Source organism: Perna viridis, chromosome 10, assembly GCF_037379345.1.
Source record: "Perna viridis isolate PV_CMFRI_1.1 ecotype Kerala chromosome 10, ASM3737934v1, whole genome shotgun sequence".
In the NCBI taxonomy this organism is placed as follows: Eukaryota; Metazoa; Mollusca; class Bivalvia; order Mytilida; family Mytilidae; genus Perna; species Perna viridis.
This window is the reverse complement of record NC_142454.1, coordinates 9,442,193-9,460,006: the sequence shown is the minus strand read 5'-3', so window position 1 is coordinate 9,460,006 and position 17,814 is coordinate 9,442,193. Positions and strand designations below refer to the sequence as shown.

Genomic DNA, 17,814 nt, shown 5'->3' with positions numbered 1-17,814 from the left:
CAAATTGAAGTAAGGCCTACCTGCACTTATTATAAACTCTTTGCCACTAAGTATGTGGTGGAGTAAAGTTTTCATCTCAAATGGACTCAGATTTAAAAGGTGGTCAGATGCCTCTTCTCCTGAAATATGCAAAGCTTATAAGTAACTTAGCATTCAGATTTCCCCTCTTTCTTAAAAGATACAGATATATCAGTTTTTATCAAGAACAAAATAACACCGTGCTTCAAAGCACTTAAATTTTTTAGCATAACATTGTAATTTTTCTTTTATTATGAAGACCATCTAAACTACGACTACTACAATATCTTTATAGCATAAAACTGTGCTACATGTAGGATATATATGATTATTCCATCTACTAGATTATGTATTCCTTGTACATTATTATTATTGTTTACATTTTTTGCCTTAAGTGATGAACCTTGTGGATTTAGCAATTATCAAGTTGTTATTAAGATCCAAAATTTGCTGTTTTGACCATTTTTCAACAACCCTAACCACTGAGTTTTCTGGCTAACCAATTTGTCAACTGAATCATTTTCCATGATTGTTCTAGCTACATGTAGCTCTGACATTCTAACCCAAGTAACTTTTTACAAACCTGAACATTTGAGTGTTCTAGCTAACTCTGATGCCATAACCTGTATGATCAAACCAACTCTCAATCTCAACATCTCATTAAATAGTTTGGGTTCTGTTCTAATAAACATCGCAAGATAGATCAGTAATTCCTGAAATAAACAAAAAAATGAACTGATAAAAATCAAAGCGAAAAATCCTAAATCTATAGATGATTAAATAAATAAATATCGTCTCTGCTATAAATTGTTGAAGTAAACTTAGGGAGTTTATCTAATGTCAATCAGTAAGGCTGGGAAAATTTAAACTTCATGTCCCAACTAGTAAGTGGGGCAAGGAGGGAAAACCAACACATTTTTTAATCACAAAATCTACACTTTAATTCAGACTTCCAAGACAGTACATGTATTGAATGGTTTGAAAGATAGTTATCTGCTCTGTCCATTTAACTTTAAATATCATGACTATAGCTGTGAGTTATTTTAGGTACATGTTGGTCATTTGCATACATGTATGTTTACTGCTGTTTCATATGTGTTGCATGTTTTCATCCTTTATCATACCAGGGAACTTTTCTTTCCTAATTTTTTTTAAAGAAAAAAGCTTGATGAACTTAATTGTATGTCTGTCATGTCCAATATTCATTCTCAGTTGTCACTGTTTCTTTGTATTCAATGCTAAGCATTTTTTTAAGTCAGAGTGCATAGGCTTCATAACAAAATGTGGTTTATTCTTTTACTACAAAACCTGAGTAAGTGATGCTGTGCTCAAATCTTCACCATAGACCTCAAATATGATAGCAGCAAGTTCACCAGGGGGCAATGGTCTGTAATAAAGTAATAGCAGCAATTAATAGAATTGCTTTGCACGAAACAAGGCCAAACTTATAAGTTAATAAAATGAGAAATATCTTATACTGACGACACTTAAGTTTAAATAAGTCTAATAAATACAAAAAGTACTCTATACAAAGCCCTATATTGCCACCAACAGATTCAATGAAACAAACACAGTTAACTGAGCTTTCTTTTCATAACATGATGTTAATGTATTTCCCCCATTCTATGCCAGTGATTAAAAAATACAAGACTTTTAAATTATTTTGTGGTGAAATAAATTTCAATGAGATTTCCCTCCATTTTTCAATTTTCAAGTTTTCTACATATTTCAATTCAAGGGAAAAACTTATTCTCTTTCACCTTATTCTTGATATAAACTACATGTATTTCTCCAGTCTCTATGGTAAAATTTAGACTTAAACATGCTTGCTAAAGCTGGAATGTTGAAAATACTAATTTGACCATTCTCAGGTGGAGAACAAATTACACCTCTCATAACTGAAGGAAAATCTATACTTATACTGAACATGTGAAGAAAAATGAAATACAGTTGTACCATATAACTGGAAATTTTTGTGGCTATATAATTCTTGTGTTTTTTTGTGGTTACTAAAAGACTGCAAAAATTAAAATTGTAAAATAAAATTTTCTTTTATCTTGATAAGAGATCCATGACAAATATCCTTAAATACTGCTATATCCTCAGGTTATACTGGTATACATATATATATATACATGTAGACAATCGACCTTCCAAATTGCTTCTTTGCCATTATGGTGATGTCTTATTTGGCATATTTTTTCAAAGCAGATTTTGCATAATGTATATATTTATGCTACCATATTATATTAATTAAAATAATATGATGCTGGTTCTCTTTAATAGTTCAACTCAAATATTTATATTTCCTGTTGTGTGGAAATAAAGGGTATCACTAAAACAATGTAATCAATATCAACACCATCATAGTTATTAATAATAGGATAATCAATTGTAAAGAGTGAATAACCAAAATATGATTACGAGTGCCGAAAAAACACCTAGATTTAACGAGCATGTGGAACTTGTTCCGTGCAAAAGTTAAATCTTAATTTTTGGCATGAGTTATCATATCTTGGTTATTCATAATAACCAATTGATTATCCTATTTATTACATAGATTTTCTCAATTATTCGTTGCTATTTTCAACATAAATTTAAAATTTTGTGAATGGCAGATTGATATTAGTGTTGTAACGATTTGACGGGAGAAAGTGCGAGAGTGACATTACCGAATTTATTTCACATTGTGAATTATCAAAAATTTTTACACTGGGAACATTCGGTACACCAGTGCCAACTACATAATAATAATGTGATATTTTATATATGCCAAGCTCATTAAATTAATATTTTGACATCTAAATCATTTTATCATTTGGATTAAAGGATTAGTGAACATTGTTTTCACCTTTATAAACGATCTTTTATTATCTGATAATTAAATGGCAAAGTGCTCAAGGATAGCTTGGCACTCTCGTTACTGTGTGTTACATGCTCTATTGCTCACATAAGTGAAGATGTTTTGAGGAAATACTTTTTGTAAGTACATGTGTGTTAATATGTTTGATTAAATTTAAATGCATTTGAATTCAAAGTTATGTATGTTCCTCCCCCCCTCCCCCCCAACAAATACTGGTTATACAGTAATTCTTAACCGTCATTACTATCTAAAGAAAACAGGTGAACTTACGCAGTTATAACTTTTTCACTTGCCGAAGGTAAACCAACAGATAACTGTTTCTGTCTTACCAGGAGATCTGTAGCTGACTGAAAAATACAATTATCATGTATTTCAAGTTAACTATTTGTGAAAATGAATTAAATAACACATGCTTAGAACTCTGATACAGCATATGTCAAAGTCAACTTTAACATTCCATCTTCACTCCCTCTTCAAAGGTTTGAGGAAGTTAAAATGACCATAACCAGTAAATATGCAAAAACTCAATCAACTGCTATAACTTAACTGGTGGTAACAGAATACAGATAAATGCCCATTATTTTTTTTTATGATACGTATGTATACTTAGTAATAATTTTTTTTTTTTTATCTCAACAGGAACAAACTCAGAGCCACAGAAATGTTAAAGCATAAAGAATTTCAATTTTTACAGTCACTCTATCTAATACAGCAGAATTACACTCATGCTTACCAAGGCCAATTCTTCCACTCTTTTCTTTAACATACCAGCTGTATGTCTGACTAACCACCACTGCTTCCAATGTCCAGCCTGTACAAATAAGTTTTTAGGGTAAATACATTTTCAACTATGCATACTTTCAGATGATAGATGTCTAGGTATTTAGTCTTTTTCATTAAAAGCATGGCCACATGACAGTAAGGTAAACTTAAGGGTGTTGTGCTTGGATTTGTCAGTAAGAAGATATTGAAGTATTTTTTAATCATTTGCTCTCAGTGATAAATACTGTGATAATAGCACACTAAGGGATAACTTACAAACTTTGCATTACCTTTTCATAAAGTTCTACCAATAATTCTCTAAGGGAACATGGCTTTTTTCCAACTTCTGTCTTCCAATCAGGTCCACTGAAAAAGAACATGAGATTGATATATATAGAATCTATAATGACAGCAAGTTCATTATGGAAATTTTTCTTGATGTGAGATAAGTGTTGAAATAATCAACTAGCTAAAGTTGAAGTTGTAGATTCTGCTTTTTTTTTTTTCATTCAGCATCTACGTCATAGCATAAATTCTAGCTTTTGTCACTCTAAGATGTCAACAGTTGTTACTGCAGATCAACATTAGAAACATCACAACATAAATTTTGGACCAATGTGATACAAACACATAACAACCAATTGCCACTTTCAATTTTGGCCAATTTGTGCCTGAGAACTTAAATCTCTCTAGAGACAAGAAATATTTTTCTCACACCAATCATGAAATGTGAAAATCAATTTAAAAATTAAGAATTATGTATTATCTATATAGACTAGCTTGTGTACATACAATAAGGAACTAAGCCCTACATGTATATAACTGAATACTTCAGATTCAGATATTCATGCACACATAATTTAATAATTATATCATTTGCTTTTTTGGGGCTTAAAGCAATAAAATCATTTGAAGTTTCAGGGTAAAACTAAATTTTGTAATAATGAAGATTCCCAATTGTAAAAATCTAACTGATGGTTATAACAGTGTAACATTCTTACATATAATAACACATAACATTGATTAATTATGGTGTATTTCCAGAGGAATATCTTGTGAAGTCGTCAAGTATATGGTACTGAAATACACACTTTTTCATGACAAGATAGTGTATGATATCAGCTTGTTCATGTAAACTCTCAGTCTGGTTGAGTTGTTCAATGAGTTCCTCCTGGTTAATAGAGCCTTCACCGTTGAAGGGGAACTTGTGTCTAGGTACTGGGGAACCAACAGGACTGGGTGCCAGATCTGACTCTGAGGGATGGAGACCTCCCTTCAGGTGGTGTAATAAATGATCATCAGAATCTACAGAATAGATGTCAGAAAGTATTAATGAAGAAACTCATGCAATAAAAAAATCTTTTGAAGTTTCAGCTGGCTGAAACAGTTACTTCTAATAACAGTGTTATTACATTTTTAGTGAGTAGATCTCAATTAAGCTTAGCACTGTATCCAAAATACTACTAATTCATCATCTTAGGACTGTATGCAAATAATACTAATTTATCACCTTATGACTGAATCCAAAATGATACTAATTTACCACCTTCAGACTGTATCCAAAATGATTTACCACCTTATGACTGTATCCAAAATTATACTAATATACCACCTTAAGTCTGTATCCAAAATGACACTAAATTATCATCTTACGACTGTATCCAAAATGACACTAATTTATCACCTTATGACTGTATCCAAAATGACACTAATTTATCACCTTACGACTGTATCCAAAATAATACTAATTTATCACCTTACGACTGTATCCAAAATAATACTAATTTATCACCTTACGACTGTATCCAAAATGACACTAATTTATCACCTTACGACTGTATCCAAAATGATACTAATTTATCACCTTACGACTGTATCCAAAATGATACTAATTTATCACCTTACGACTGTAACCAAAATGACACTAATTTATCACCTTATGACTGTAACCAAAATGACACTAATTTATCACCTTATGACTGTATCCAAAATAATACTAATTTATCACCTTACGACTGTATCCAAAATAATACTAATTTATCACCTTACGACTGTATCCAAAATGATACTAATTTACCTTCCAAGGACTAAATTCAAAATAATTCTAATTTGTCACAGACCATAAAAATAGTTTTTTCCCAGTACTGATTTCTGGTCGGGCACATTTATATTTCCAAATATTTTCTAATTTCTGTTACTAAATCAGGAGAACAAAACACTACAAATCTAACGTAAAACAAAAGATTTAAGAAGTATTACACCATAAACATAACTTTCATGCTAAATGCTGATTAAAAAAAAATGATAGAAAACAGCAAATGTGTAATATATTAATACATATCTGAAGAAGTATGAAAAAAAAAGATTTGTACAGTTATTATTCTCTAATATGAGACATCCGTCTAAAACTTTACTGCACATGTAAAGCTGTTTTGCTTTTATTTATGGCTACTAGATTGGTAAAGGGTATTTGTGTAGGACAATTGCATTTCTAAGTGTGACAGGCTGTAAGCTACCCACTCACCTTTTTTTCTCATCCCACCTCCCCTTGCATCAGGCCCCTTCTCTATCAAAAGCAGAAAACAAAGCAAACTATCAAAAGCAGAAAATTAAAGCAAGAACTGTAATTATTGAAGTTTTTGTTTGTGTTGTACCACTTTTCATATACAACTTATATATATATCTATAGTACTACCGGCAATTCATACGAATTAGCTCAAAATATTATATGTGGTGAATACTTTATTATTTTAGACAAAAACTTCTATGATCACAGCAAGCAAATTATGGAGAAAATGCACATACAAAACTTGATAAAATACATGCAGTGATGCACATATAAAATCACCTACCATCAATGGGGGAAGAAGGGTCACTTAACCCTGGACTTGTACTTCCATCTATTAGTAGAAAACCACATAGTTATATTATATATATATATACACCACACACTGACATCACAGAACATTAGCAACTGAATATGTATTTACATCCAACAAATGTTCTTTCAGAAAGCTATGTGAAGTTATTTTAGATGTACACATTGTAAATTTTTAGTTATATCAGTGAACATGTATAATTAGCAAGGATGATAATAAAAAGGTTAGAAATCTTGGTATTTCTATTAGGCTATAAGCCATAAAAGTTTGTTAATAATGTAATAAACCAATAATTGGGATCAGAGGGGACCATGTGCTTTTTATCACATTCCTGCAGAAAATGTCCCACTGAAATCAGAATTTTTTACAAAGAATGTTAAAGAATGGCCCATAGTAATTACAAAGATCACTGAAAATAGCCCATTCCCAAAATTTTAATCCCAATCATTGATAAATCTTCAAATGAAAGATATCAAGTTACTTTTTATGAAAATGTCTTAAACAGGATTAAAAGTAACATAATGGAAGGGTTTTCTGCTAGTTTATCTTAAAACTGAATAAAAATTCTCTTAGGGTGCAGACTGTAAAACTTTATAAACCTTGTTGGTAAATAATTACTAATTATAAATGTTCACAAAATATACTTTTGTATGCATGAATACTGTGATGAGCAAAGCTTACAAAAGGATAATTCCAACACCCTTAAGACATACCAGCAAGCATATACTGCTAGAATTTCAATTTAAGAGGGACTTGTAGATACACTGTAGATACCATATGGGTATCTCATACCAACTTTTAACAAATGGCAAAGTCCATGTTATGCTATTTAAACCATTACTAGTAACTCTTTTGGAATAAAAATCAAAATATCAGGAGCACAATGGCAAATCCTCATAATAATTCCTAGGAAATCTTAAAATTAAATTATCATGTGAGGAGTTGCACATATAAAATTGTTACCACCACTACCAATCAACTGAGTTAAAGGTTAAATTTAAACTAAAAGAAACACCAAATCAATTAGGGTGGAAACTAAAATTAACAGGCCGACAATTGCATTATCTAATTATTAATACCATTCCTGTTAAGTGTCATAAAATGCAATTAGACTGTTCATGAAGAATTAAAGATACAAACAAAAAATAGATGATATATGGAAGAACCAAAGGAAGGACATCCTGATCACTGTATACTACCCAATTTAAAGATGAGTATGTATAATAAAAAGAAATCATGGGCTAAATAGTTGTAATGACTTTAATTTTCAAGTAAAAATTACCACACTTGTAATTAGTTTTTCCAGTTTAAAAATAATGTTCTTTAAAAACCAGTGCAGATTGCTCAATATCAGCTTCTTGTAAATTATTTGTTATTGTAACAATAAAATGAATAATCTTTACAAGTATAAGACATGGTTTTCTTGTATTCAGCCACAAGTCTTTTTATATAATATAAAATTGGATCAGCTACTGGAATAGAATGCATCATTTAAAGATGGTAATACTAGAGATTTGTTGTCAGTTTTACAAGTCAGAAATCTAGGTATTTATCTACTTATTTTTAATAACTATGATGTCACAAAAGAAGAGAGTCTAGTCCAATTACATACAGACAGTATTTGAAGGCAGGAAGCAGCTTAACAAAGACTGTAACCTTTATGTTAAAATAGAGAAAAAATGTGACATTTGATTATTATGGCAATTGCTATAGATTATCAATCATTATACAGTTACACTTCATGTTTACATTAAAGAAACTAATACTAGGATGAATCACAAAATTAAATACCCTTAAAACACTGAGGCATCATTCTTTGTATTGATATGATAGAACTTCTTGGTCCTAAATTTGGCTTACTATTTCCATATTTATGGTTTTCAGTACTTCTTGTATACAATTCATTTTGGATTTAGATCTTCCTATGCATGTGGTTTTAATGCTCTTAATGAGAGGTTACTCCTTGAAGTATGTGTACATTATAATGACATTTGCAATATCTTTGTTTTCTATACGCAGCCAATTTTCCTTATATATAAGGTTTCTACAAAGGTACATGGCCGTATAGGATTTCCATCGTCATAGAAATAAACTCAACCAAAAACCTGAGTTGTTCTTACTTTTTTTTAGAAAATTATAAAACGTTAAGACTATAAAACCTTGTCACCTGAGATTGGTAGAAAATTATATAAGTGTGTGTGTTATATATATATAAATTAATGAACATTATGAATAACCATAGTTTTCAGGAATGAAGTACTCTTTCAATATTGAAAGAAGAGAAACTAAATAAGTGTAGGTGAAATTTGGTGCTCAATACACATATGATGCTAAACTTAAGCATAATATCTTCAAGTACATAAAGAATCTAGAAATACCATATCAATATATGTTTTTTTTACAAAGTTATCTAGTTTATATTAAAATCCTTAAGACAAAATAAAATCAATTAAACATTCATAATCTATAATAATAATTAATTTTACTGTGAAATAATAATGAAAGTCCACAGCCATATTATATAGAACTTACAGAAAAAATACATGTGTTCATAAATTAATAAAGATTTTTTTTATTAAAAAAAAAAAAAAAAAAAAAACACAAACAAAAAAAACAACATGAATTTTGTATTGACACAAATAATAACAAAGATCAGACTATGAGAACACATTATTTGTAAATTTAAACTGCTGTCTACAGAAATCAAAATTTTTTCAATCTATCAAAAACTGAAGTCACGAGACTGAGTCCTGAAACATGTTTGAAACTGTTTATGTTAATCACTTCAAAGATATTACAATGAGAAACTAAATCCTTATATTAGAAATATTATGAGAGAAAACATGCAAGTAAAACCATCTAACCTATACGGAGTATAAGATTGTGCCTAAGTGAATTGGTTGATTCTTCTTCAATTCTTATTTCTGGTACCTCAACTGAACAATGCAAAACATCATCCAATGTAAAAGCACTTTACATAAAACATTTAAAAACAAAATTTATCCATTACAATTTACATCTAAATATCACAGCTTTCTCTTTAATGTATATCTGTATTGTTCATCTTTAAATTTCTAGACAAAATCTTATCTGCAGTAGCAACAATTAATTGTTGTTGCGATTATCTAAACAATGGCTATAAGGGGAGATAAGCAACATCCAAAATATATTTTTTTTCTCAATAATTACAAACTGTATCTATTCTATCCTCTTTATAATGTAAATTAGATATAGAATTATATTAGACTATAATGGTAACATTAACTAACTAAATAAGTGAAAAATCACATCAAAAGTGGAAAAAAAATTGTTAAAGCAAACTATATCCGAAGAATCACTAAACAATGAGGCACAATATAAAGAACAAATTATATACCTGTTGATGATGTTGTGCTTTGAAACCTTTTCAGGTGAGATTGAAGTTCTCAAATAAAAGGTAAAAAATATTTAAATACTTTATCACAGAGACAATGCTAGGCACTGAACACATAGAGGAACATCAGTCTGAAAAAAAGACTTGACCCAACACGGGAACACCATTATAATGACTGGACCGACACATAATTAGTATACTAGCCAGCATAGGTGATTGGCTGCATCAAAATGTAAAATTCCAGTTGGTGTACTGGAAAATCTTGATCACGTGCAATTTAAGTGTCCAGAAGGATTGTTTTAGGGGGTTGTATTTAATATTGCAAATGTAATGAAAAACAAATTCTACATAAAATTTCAGTTTAGTACATGTATTCTGGTTTAATATCTAGAAATTTGGCTAGTGCAGAAATATGCAATTATTAATAATGCAATGTAGAATCATTTGATTACTGCTTAAGCACTTTCTGTTTATATAAGTATCAGTTTAAAATATAAATGATGTCTCTAATGCAAACTTTAATTTTTAATGTTAAAAGAAATAGACATAAAAATAAAACTACAAGTCTGTACATATATCACCATGCTAAAGATTAGCCTAATAAAACACTAAGGCTGTGCGGTGTAGTTTGAAACAAGTATTGTCTGATGTTAATTTTCTTCATATTATGATTGAATGTCTTTTGAAAGCTATATATTTTGCATGATAATGGTGTTAATAAACAGACGCTACCTTTGTTAGGTTGAAAATTGAAAGGGAAATTTAAATGTTATAAAAAGCTATGTACAGATAGGCTAAACAAAGGGCAATATCTCCATACCCTGAACATTAAAGTAAAAATAATACTTCGATATTATACATTATGCTTTACTCTGTGATAGAGTTTCCATGTCTAAATGATCATTGTCTGGCTTCACACTGGATTCAACAAAATAAAAATTGTGTGTGGTTCTGTCCCACCCTTCAAGATATGTAAGGTATGAAGATGAAAGGGATTTTTTGTTATAGAAATTTTAAGATACAAATCCTTTAACAGCATCTCTAATATCTACGAATTAATGTGTGTATATAAAATATCTACTTTATGAACTAGAAAAATATCTTTGAGCAAATTAACTCAGAAATATGACACATCAACTATACCTAATCTTTAAACTAATGAATCTCTAAATTTAAATTTTATCCAACTGCAGGCATGCAATAATAATTATCTTCATTAGTTTATGCACATCTTCATATAATGCCTTCCTTCCAAACTTCTCTTTATAAAGCAAGAGAAGCTGTGTTTTTGTGGTTTGACTATGTTAAATCCTAAAATGTATTATCATCCCATTTAATCACTCTATGCACATCTTACCAGACTTCAACATGCTAAATCTTAAGTTGGATATTCTGCACTCACAAACATCTGGACATGCCTAACCTTTTTATACAGTTTCTTCAAAATCAGTTGTTGGGTAAGCAGTTTAGGACAACAGGGTAAGTAGATGATTCATAGTTAAGTGTAAAAAATAGGGGAAAAAATTAATGTAGAGAGTATGAACAAAGGAAAGTAGGTTTACTAAAATAACATTTTTTTTTAACTTGATCAAATGATACTTGAGAATTAGAAAAGAAAATCTGAAAACTAATCAATAATTTAATTGGACTTAAAAAATGAAAATAAGCAAAACTAAACTAAGAGTTGATAGAAAATGAGTATTAATGAAAAAATATACAAACAAATCAATCTAATCAAAATAAAAAGATGCAGAATGAAGACTTATCATGCTTGAAAATCAACATCAGACTTTGACAAAGATTCATATATTGTTCAATGCATACCTGAGACATAGACATCACTGTTTACATTCCAAACTACACATTGTACACCTATTTAAACTTACGCAAAAATTTCTTCCTGCCTATTGAAACAAATCACATTACAACAGAAAAAGCTCCCATCAACAGGTGTCACTTATTACAACAATGATTAATTCATATTCATCGGTACAGTAAGTTTTCAAAATTATCAAATTATTTCATTCTTCCTTATTGTTGTATCCTACAACAATTGTCGCTATGTATTATGATGAACATTGTCCCATAAACATTTTGCCCTATTTCAATTTTTCTTTAAAAAATATTTTTTTCACTAAACAAATCTTAAGTATCTAAAATGAACATTTGTGTAATTGGTATTACTTCTTGCCAGATCATATTACACATTCAAACAATAACTCGCACCATCTATAAAAGTAGGCAAAATCCTAATACTGATAAAAAAAAGCTACAATTACCAATATGCTACCATTTCCAATCACTATTACAATAGCTACCTTGTATATTTTCTGGATCAATTTGAATTGACCTTGACCTTCTTACACTTCCATGTACAGACAAAGCTTTCCTAGAGAGAGGTCGTCTCTTCATCTTTTTACCAAATGACAGAAGTTTTGGTCTTGGACAGGTGGCTCCAGCAAGACCCTTCAGAATCTGATTGATCTGTCCCTCTGTAAAACACATTACACTACTTAAAAAAAAATGTAACTGGCTAGTATGCATCTTAAAATAATTTTCACAATACCATTATAAATAAACCATGAAAATAAATACAAACAAAAACATATTTTCTTTTCAGAGCACAGTACTACACTGTAAATACAGTTTGAGCTTTGCCTTTCTATTTTCTGTCAGCCAAAAAGTTATTTTACTAATTACAATCAAGTGGTTTGAAATCAAACCTAATAATGTAATCTGAAATTGCTTCTGGTTTAGCTTTTATGTGCTAACCTAAATATCAATTCAAATTCATGACATCATCAATAACAAATGGACATTTTAAACAAAATTTTAAGCTTTGCTGCACAAAAACAGGTTATTACATAAATATTATCCTCTCCTTAGTACAGATATATTTATATTGCCTTCACTTCACAAGCTCAAGCAATATAAAGTACCAAGAGTAACAATAATCTCCAATTATTAGTAACCCTATACTATAACTAATGAAAGGGCCTTTATAATACATGAGCAGTAGCACAGCCTCAGGCTCTAAAATAAAATAATGAATAGAGCAAAGTCTAAAAATTTATAGAATATTCTGCAGTACTAACCCTCAGTTGGATCATCAGGAAGGAAAGTAAGTTTTGTGACACATGAAGTGGTTAAGAACTCTCTCAATCTTCCCATATGTACCCTGTAATGAATGTCTAATAGAGTTCATAACTTTATATACATTTTAATTTATTATTATTATTGGTCAATAGCTACAAAGATTTGCTTGTGTTCAGACTTGTTGACTTGTTCTCTTGACACTCTTATAGATTTTAGTGCTTCTTAGAAGCTTTATGTTTCAACCTGTTTCAAATTTGTTTTTATTATTGCAAACAATGTGACTGACTTCTATTCGCAATAATTAAACTCACAATTATGGAACTGTTACTGATCATGAATATTTATCAAAATTGCTAAAATTGCAATATCACAATAATGAATGCATGAAATAATTCTGAAAATAACAGTACATGGTCAATACATGTACCTATCACTTTTGTTGTAGGGCCTTTCAGAGCTCACTTAAAGATGTGTTTACACTCTTTGAAGACCTGTGGTGATCTCTGAAAGTGTTTACTATTTTGTATTTAGGTTTTGTTGTGTTTCACCATATCCATTCCTTTTTCTAATAGTACATTTTTTAGGAATCAATCAATGACATACTATTAGTTCTCACTTCATTTCAAAATGAACTCCAAAAATTCTTTTTGTGAAAATATCATGATTCAAATCTTTCCTGAAGGGTGAATTCACTTAATGGCAAAAAAACTGAGTCATTGAGTAAATCAGGAGTAGAAATATGCAGCAATATTAACCTAGCACATTTCACCTATATCCTTCACTTCTAACTGATTTGATACAGGGTTCGTTAACGATGCAATTCAAATTTAAGTTCTTCACATTTTTTCTTAATTATTTGGATCTAGAATCTAAAAGATATATAATGTAAGGTCTTGAACTAATTGGGTAAAAGCATCTCACAACAGTTTTGTTACATATCCTCATTTTACATACAAATGAATTCAATTTGTGACATTTTCTATGCCTATGGTTGCATCAATACCTTGTTCCAGCAATATAGCCACTCTGTAGTTTCTTTATGGTTGCCACTAAAGCTTGAGGTAAATTCTGATTGGAATCTACAAATTAAACCAATAAATTATTAGGAAAGAAAAATTGCATTTCAACATCTTAAATGAATAAGGAAGATAAAATTTAACACTGAGCAAAATGATGTTTTTCCCTAAATATGTTTTTTTTTTAACAATTAAACATTGTTACTCAAAAGTAGGAAATCAATCATGGATGGCATATAATTATCAACAATATTGAATTATACCTAAAATTTAAATGAAACACAATGAACATTCAAGAGAAATGGAATCTTCAATCATGAAAATACAGACTTGATGACTATCATTTTCACAGCAAACTACTTGTAGCCTTTGGCTCATCATTTAACAAGATGCGACAACATGAATGTATAATACAAGGCATGCTAGCATGGCTAAGCACAGTAATGGTATGCCAAGTATTTTCTTATAGCAAGCATAGTAATGATGTATTGTAGTATTATCTTCTACGGTGAAACTAGATGGCAGAAATACTACGAGAAAATCTTTGTTCATGTGTTAAACACTACTAATTGTCGATGTTACTATAGCCAAGTTCAACCATTGAAATTTAAAAGTAAAATTTAACCAAACTTTGTTTGCAGGGGGTGAGTATAATAATTAAACCTGTGAAATAAAAACCAATGAAGTAAAACCCTCCCCCCCCACTAAAAAATATTGTATCAGGTATGAAGATGATATATACCCTTAACTGTAAATACTTTCACTGTGATTCCTACAGTACATGTACTTCCCAATTGAAACCTTATATTTAGGTTATACTAAACAGAAATTTCAGATATTAATACATACAATTGCAACAAGCTAATATATATATATATATGTGTGCCTTCACATTCATAATATTCATTCAATACATTTTTCATGCTGCTCATGCATGTATATTTTTTCCTTGACAAGGCAATTTAATTGTGTATAAATCCTATAAACCTAACACAAATAAAATAAATCTGGTATCCACAATAAGTTATTGAACAGCCTAGTTTCCAGATGGGTTTACCATTGAGTAAAACAGTTAACTTAAGGGAGTTGGTCCTCCATAGATAGAATCGATAATTTCCTTAGATAGTAATGTGGAAAGCTTTAAACTTTCAACCAGACCAATTGAATAAAAATCAGAACTATCAATTGTTCCATTTGGTCACTGTACTCTCCTTTGGTAATGATGGAAAATCTAATTTTACCATCACGAGTGGACAAAAAATTTAAACCACTCATTACGGAATGAGAATCTATTTATCTCCCTGGTTGTTGTCCAGTTAACTACAATTCAATAATCAGTATAACTCTCCATGTCAATTGTCCAAGTAACTACCTAAGACATTATATCAGGTAATGGTAATTTAATCAAGGGAATATCAACTCTATTCCATGAAGTTAACTATTTCATTTGCTGTAAAGTAGAAATGGCTTTTCCTGGTGAATTATTTTGATTTAAGATTTATGGCATTATTCTGCTATAAGGTAATGTCTTCATGGGACATAAGTAACAAAGCTACTCTGATATACTCTTATATACGCAGAATATAGTTAAATGAGAATTCTAAGATGTTTCTGCAAAATAGTGCTTGTACATAATTCATGTAAATGTAGTTTAGTTTTAGAACTAAAATGGTTATTGGTACTACCATTTTGCACATACAGAATACATTACATTTGTATACAAATAGACATATAGTTAAGTATGAGTTGACATACCTACAACACTAGATGGTATGACAAAGGTCATGGTAGGGCGTCCTAAGCCTTTCCAACTAGATTTCAGATAAGATACTTCCGTACGAACCATATCCACAATAAATTTAGAATCTAAGGATAGGTAAAACTGTTGTAGGTCCATAAACTACAAAAAATAACGGATATGCCAGGAGATTTTTAATAAGTTAATTTCAAAACCCTTAACCAACCTTAGAAGGCTTAGTACTGGAATAAAACTAATTTTTTCCTTGTTTCTTCCACACATAAGTGATGTAGAAACTTTTTTTCAAATTAAACCAGAGACCAATTATTTTCTCTACCCTCTATCCTATTTCTGAAAAACAAACCCTGAAACAAAAATCAGTTAAGAAAATGGGTTTGTAATTTTATCATTCAAATACTTTGACTTCATTTCATTAAAAAAAATTCATGCTCGGAATAATGCCCCTTTATAATTGGTAAATTGCATTTGACAAAGTTCTAAAAATCCTTATACCTACATAACTTGTAACAGTAATGAACAGACAGACAGACAGACCATAAGTGAACAGGTTATTGATTTAGATTCGAATGTGTAATTGAAGAGGATGAAAATGAAAATTGTAGCTTAAAAAAGAAACAATGAAATGATCAAGGTATACACACACTACACAGATTAGGTAACTTGGCATCCATAAGAAGTGGACTGTAGGGAGTAAAATACACCAATAACCATCCTTTACTCTGTTTCCTGTATTAGTGATCTTTATAACAAGTAATCAAATACAAAAACAAAAATGATTTCAGGCATCAAAACCGCAAAACATACCGTAGAAATAAAGCATACAGACTCATTCAAAACAGTTGGAAATCAAAGACCATCAAATTGTTTAAAGTCAAATAAACACAATATTTCCATCATCCAAACAATGAAAGGGTATGGAGCAAGCATTAGTTAATAAATTAGCATAATGAATGATGCACAATATACTATGAGATTGAAAAATGCTGATACAAAAATATTTAATATTACAATCTACCAGTAATTAGATTTTATAAATTTATCACGTACTTCTTTTGTTATGAACTTCTTTATGTTTCTATTGCATTTGAAGCCATTAAATTAGTTCAATTAATAACATGGATTGTTAAATTAAATTTTAAATAAAAGTGATCATAAATGAGGGAAAAAATAAAAAAAATATAACTAATGAGTTAAAATATTGCTAATGTGTAGTTTACAGACATGCATAGAATTAAATCTAAAAGCAAGCTAACATTCAGGAAAACTAACATCACTGATTAGGATTAATAGTTGTTAGTCTATACCACAATATTTATCATCAAGCATTTCAGAAAACCAAGTGATTTGGATGAATGGAGAATTGACAGTGAGTTCTCTATTTACAAATAAATGGTCATTCATTGAATGAACCAGTCTTCACCTCCCACTTCTATTAATAAAGGACAATCATCATTATGGTAAGCTACCCCCAGTTTTAAAGCAGGGTATAATAAGGTGCACACTAAAATAAAAAGATATCACGATCTAAAGAAGATATTTGTAAATCAGGATTTCTTTCTTTTAATTATCTTCCTTGCACTCTAAAATGCTTGAAAAGTGTAAAACTTTATATAAAGATCATAAGGCTGTAAATATGGATATGCAGACCTATAAAAATAGAAGATAGTTGAAATATAATGGTTGGTCTTCCGAGCATTCTCCAGTTCCTGGATAAGTATTCCACATCTGTCTCAAACATGTTTACTAAGAGATTATAATCTAAGGGCAGATAAAACTGTCTCTGATCAACAAACTGAAATAGAATTTGTAAATCAGTTTATACAGCACATTTTGTTTGAGAGAATACCCAGAAATTGTCTTTTGTTTAGCACACAAAAGAAATGCAATGTGTAATATCCATATGGAGAAAAGAAGAAGAAAAAAAAGAGATTAGTTGCTCTTTTTGTATTAATGTCAGTCTTTATTATTTACTACTGGTCCAAAAAACAAATTAATATTGACCTGTACTGAACAGGTGAGCCAGGAACTCCCTGAATTTGCAATGGAAC

The 17,814-nt window shown here is 30.1% G+C and overlaps 1 protein-coding gene across 18 annotated transcripts in view; it reads right to left on the bottom strand.

Annotated features, from left to right (window-relative positions):
• The window catches only part of LOC148604442 (putative phosphorylase b kinase regulatory subunit alpha), a 51,369-nt gene that overhangs the window by 12,595 nt on the left and 20,960 nt on the right, over positions 1–17,814 (bottom strand). For 3 of the 18 annotated variants that reach the window (XM_088548996.1, XM_088549001.1, XM_088549012.1), the window contains exons 16-30: positions 17,414–17,558; positions 13,995–14,070; positions 12,991–13,073; positions 12,214–12,387; positions 11,782–11,799; positions 9,899–9,946; positions 9,387–9,458; positions 6,496–6,543; positions 4,735–4,948; positions 3,934–4,009; positions 3,615–3,692; positions 3,152–3,228; positions 1,327–1,405; positions 602–731; positions 21–119 (exon numbers count right to left, since the gene is read on the bottom strand). In XM_088548996.1, coding sequence (XP_088405122.1) covers positions 21–119; positions 602–731; positions 1,327–1,405; positions 3,152–3,228; positions 3,615–3,692; positions 3,934–4,009; positions 4,735–4,948; positions 6,496–6,543; positions 9,387–9,458; positions 9,899–9,946; positions 11,782–11,799; positions 12,214–12,387; positions 12,991–13,073; positions 13,995–14,070; positions 17,414–17,558 — 1,417 coding nt within the window. Of the gene's footprint in view, positions 1–20; positions 120–601; positions 732–1,326; positions 1,406–3,151; positions 3,229–3,614; positions 3,693–3,933; positions 4,010–4,734; positions 4,949–6,167; positions 6,210–6,495; positions 6,544–9,386; positions 9,459–9,898; positions 9,947–11,781; positions 11,800–12,213; positions 12,388–12,990; positions 13,074–13,994; positions 14,071–15,762; positions 15,908–17,413; positions 17,559–17,814 lie in introns of all 18 variants that reach the window. The other 15 variants (XM_088549006.1, XM_088549008.1, XM_088549007.1 and 12 more) reach the window with 13 other exon arrangements.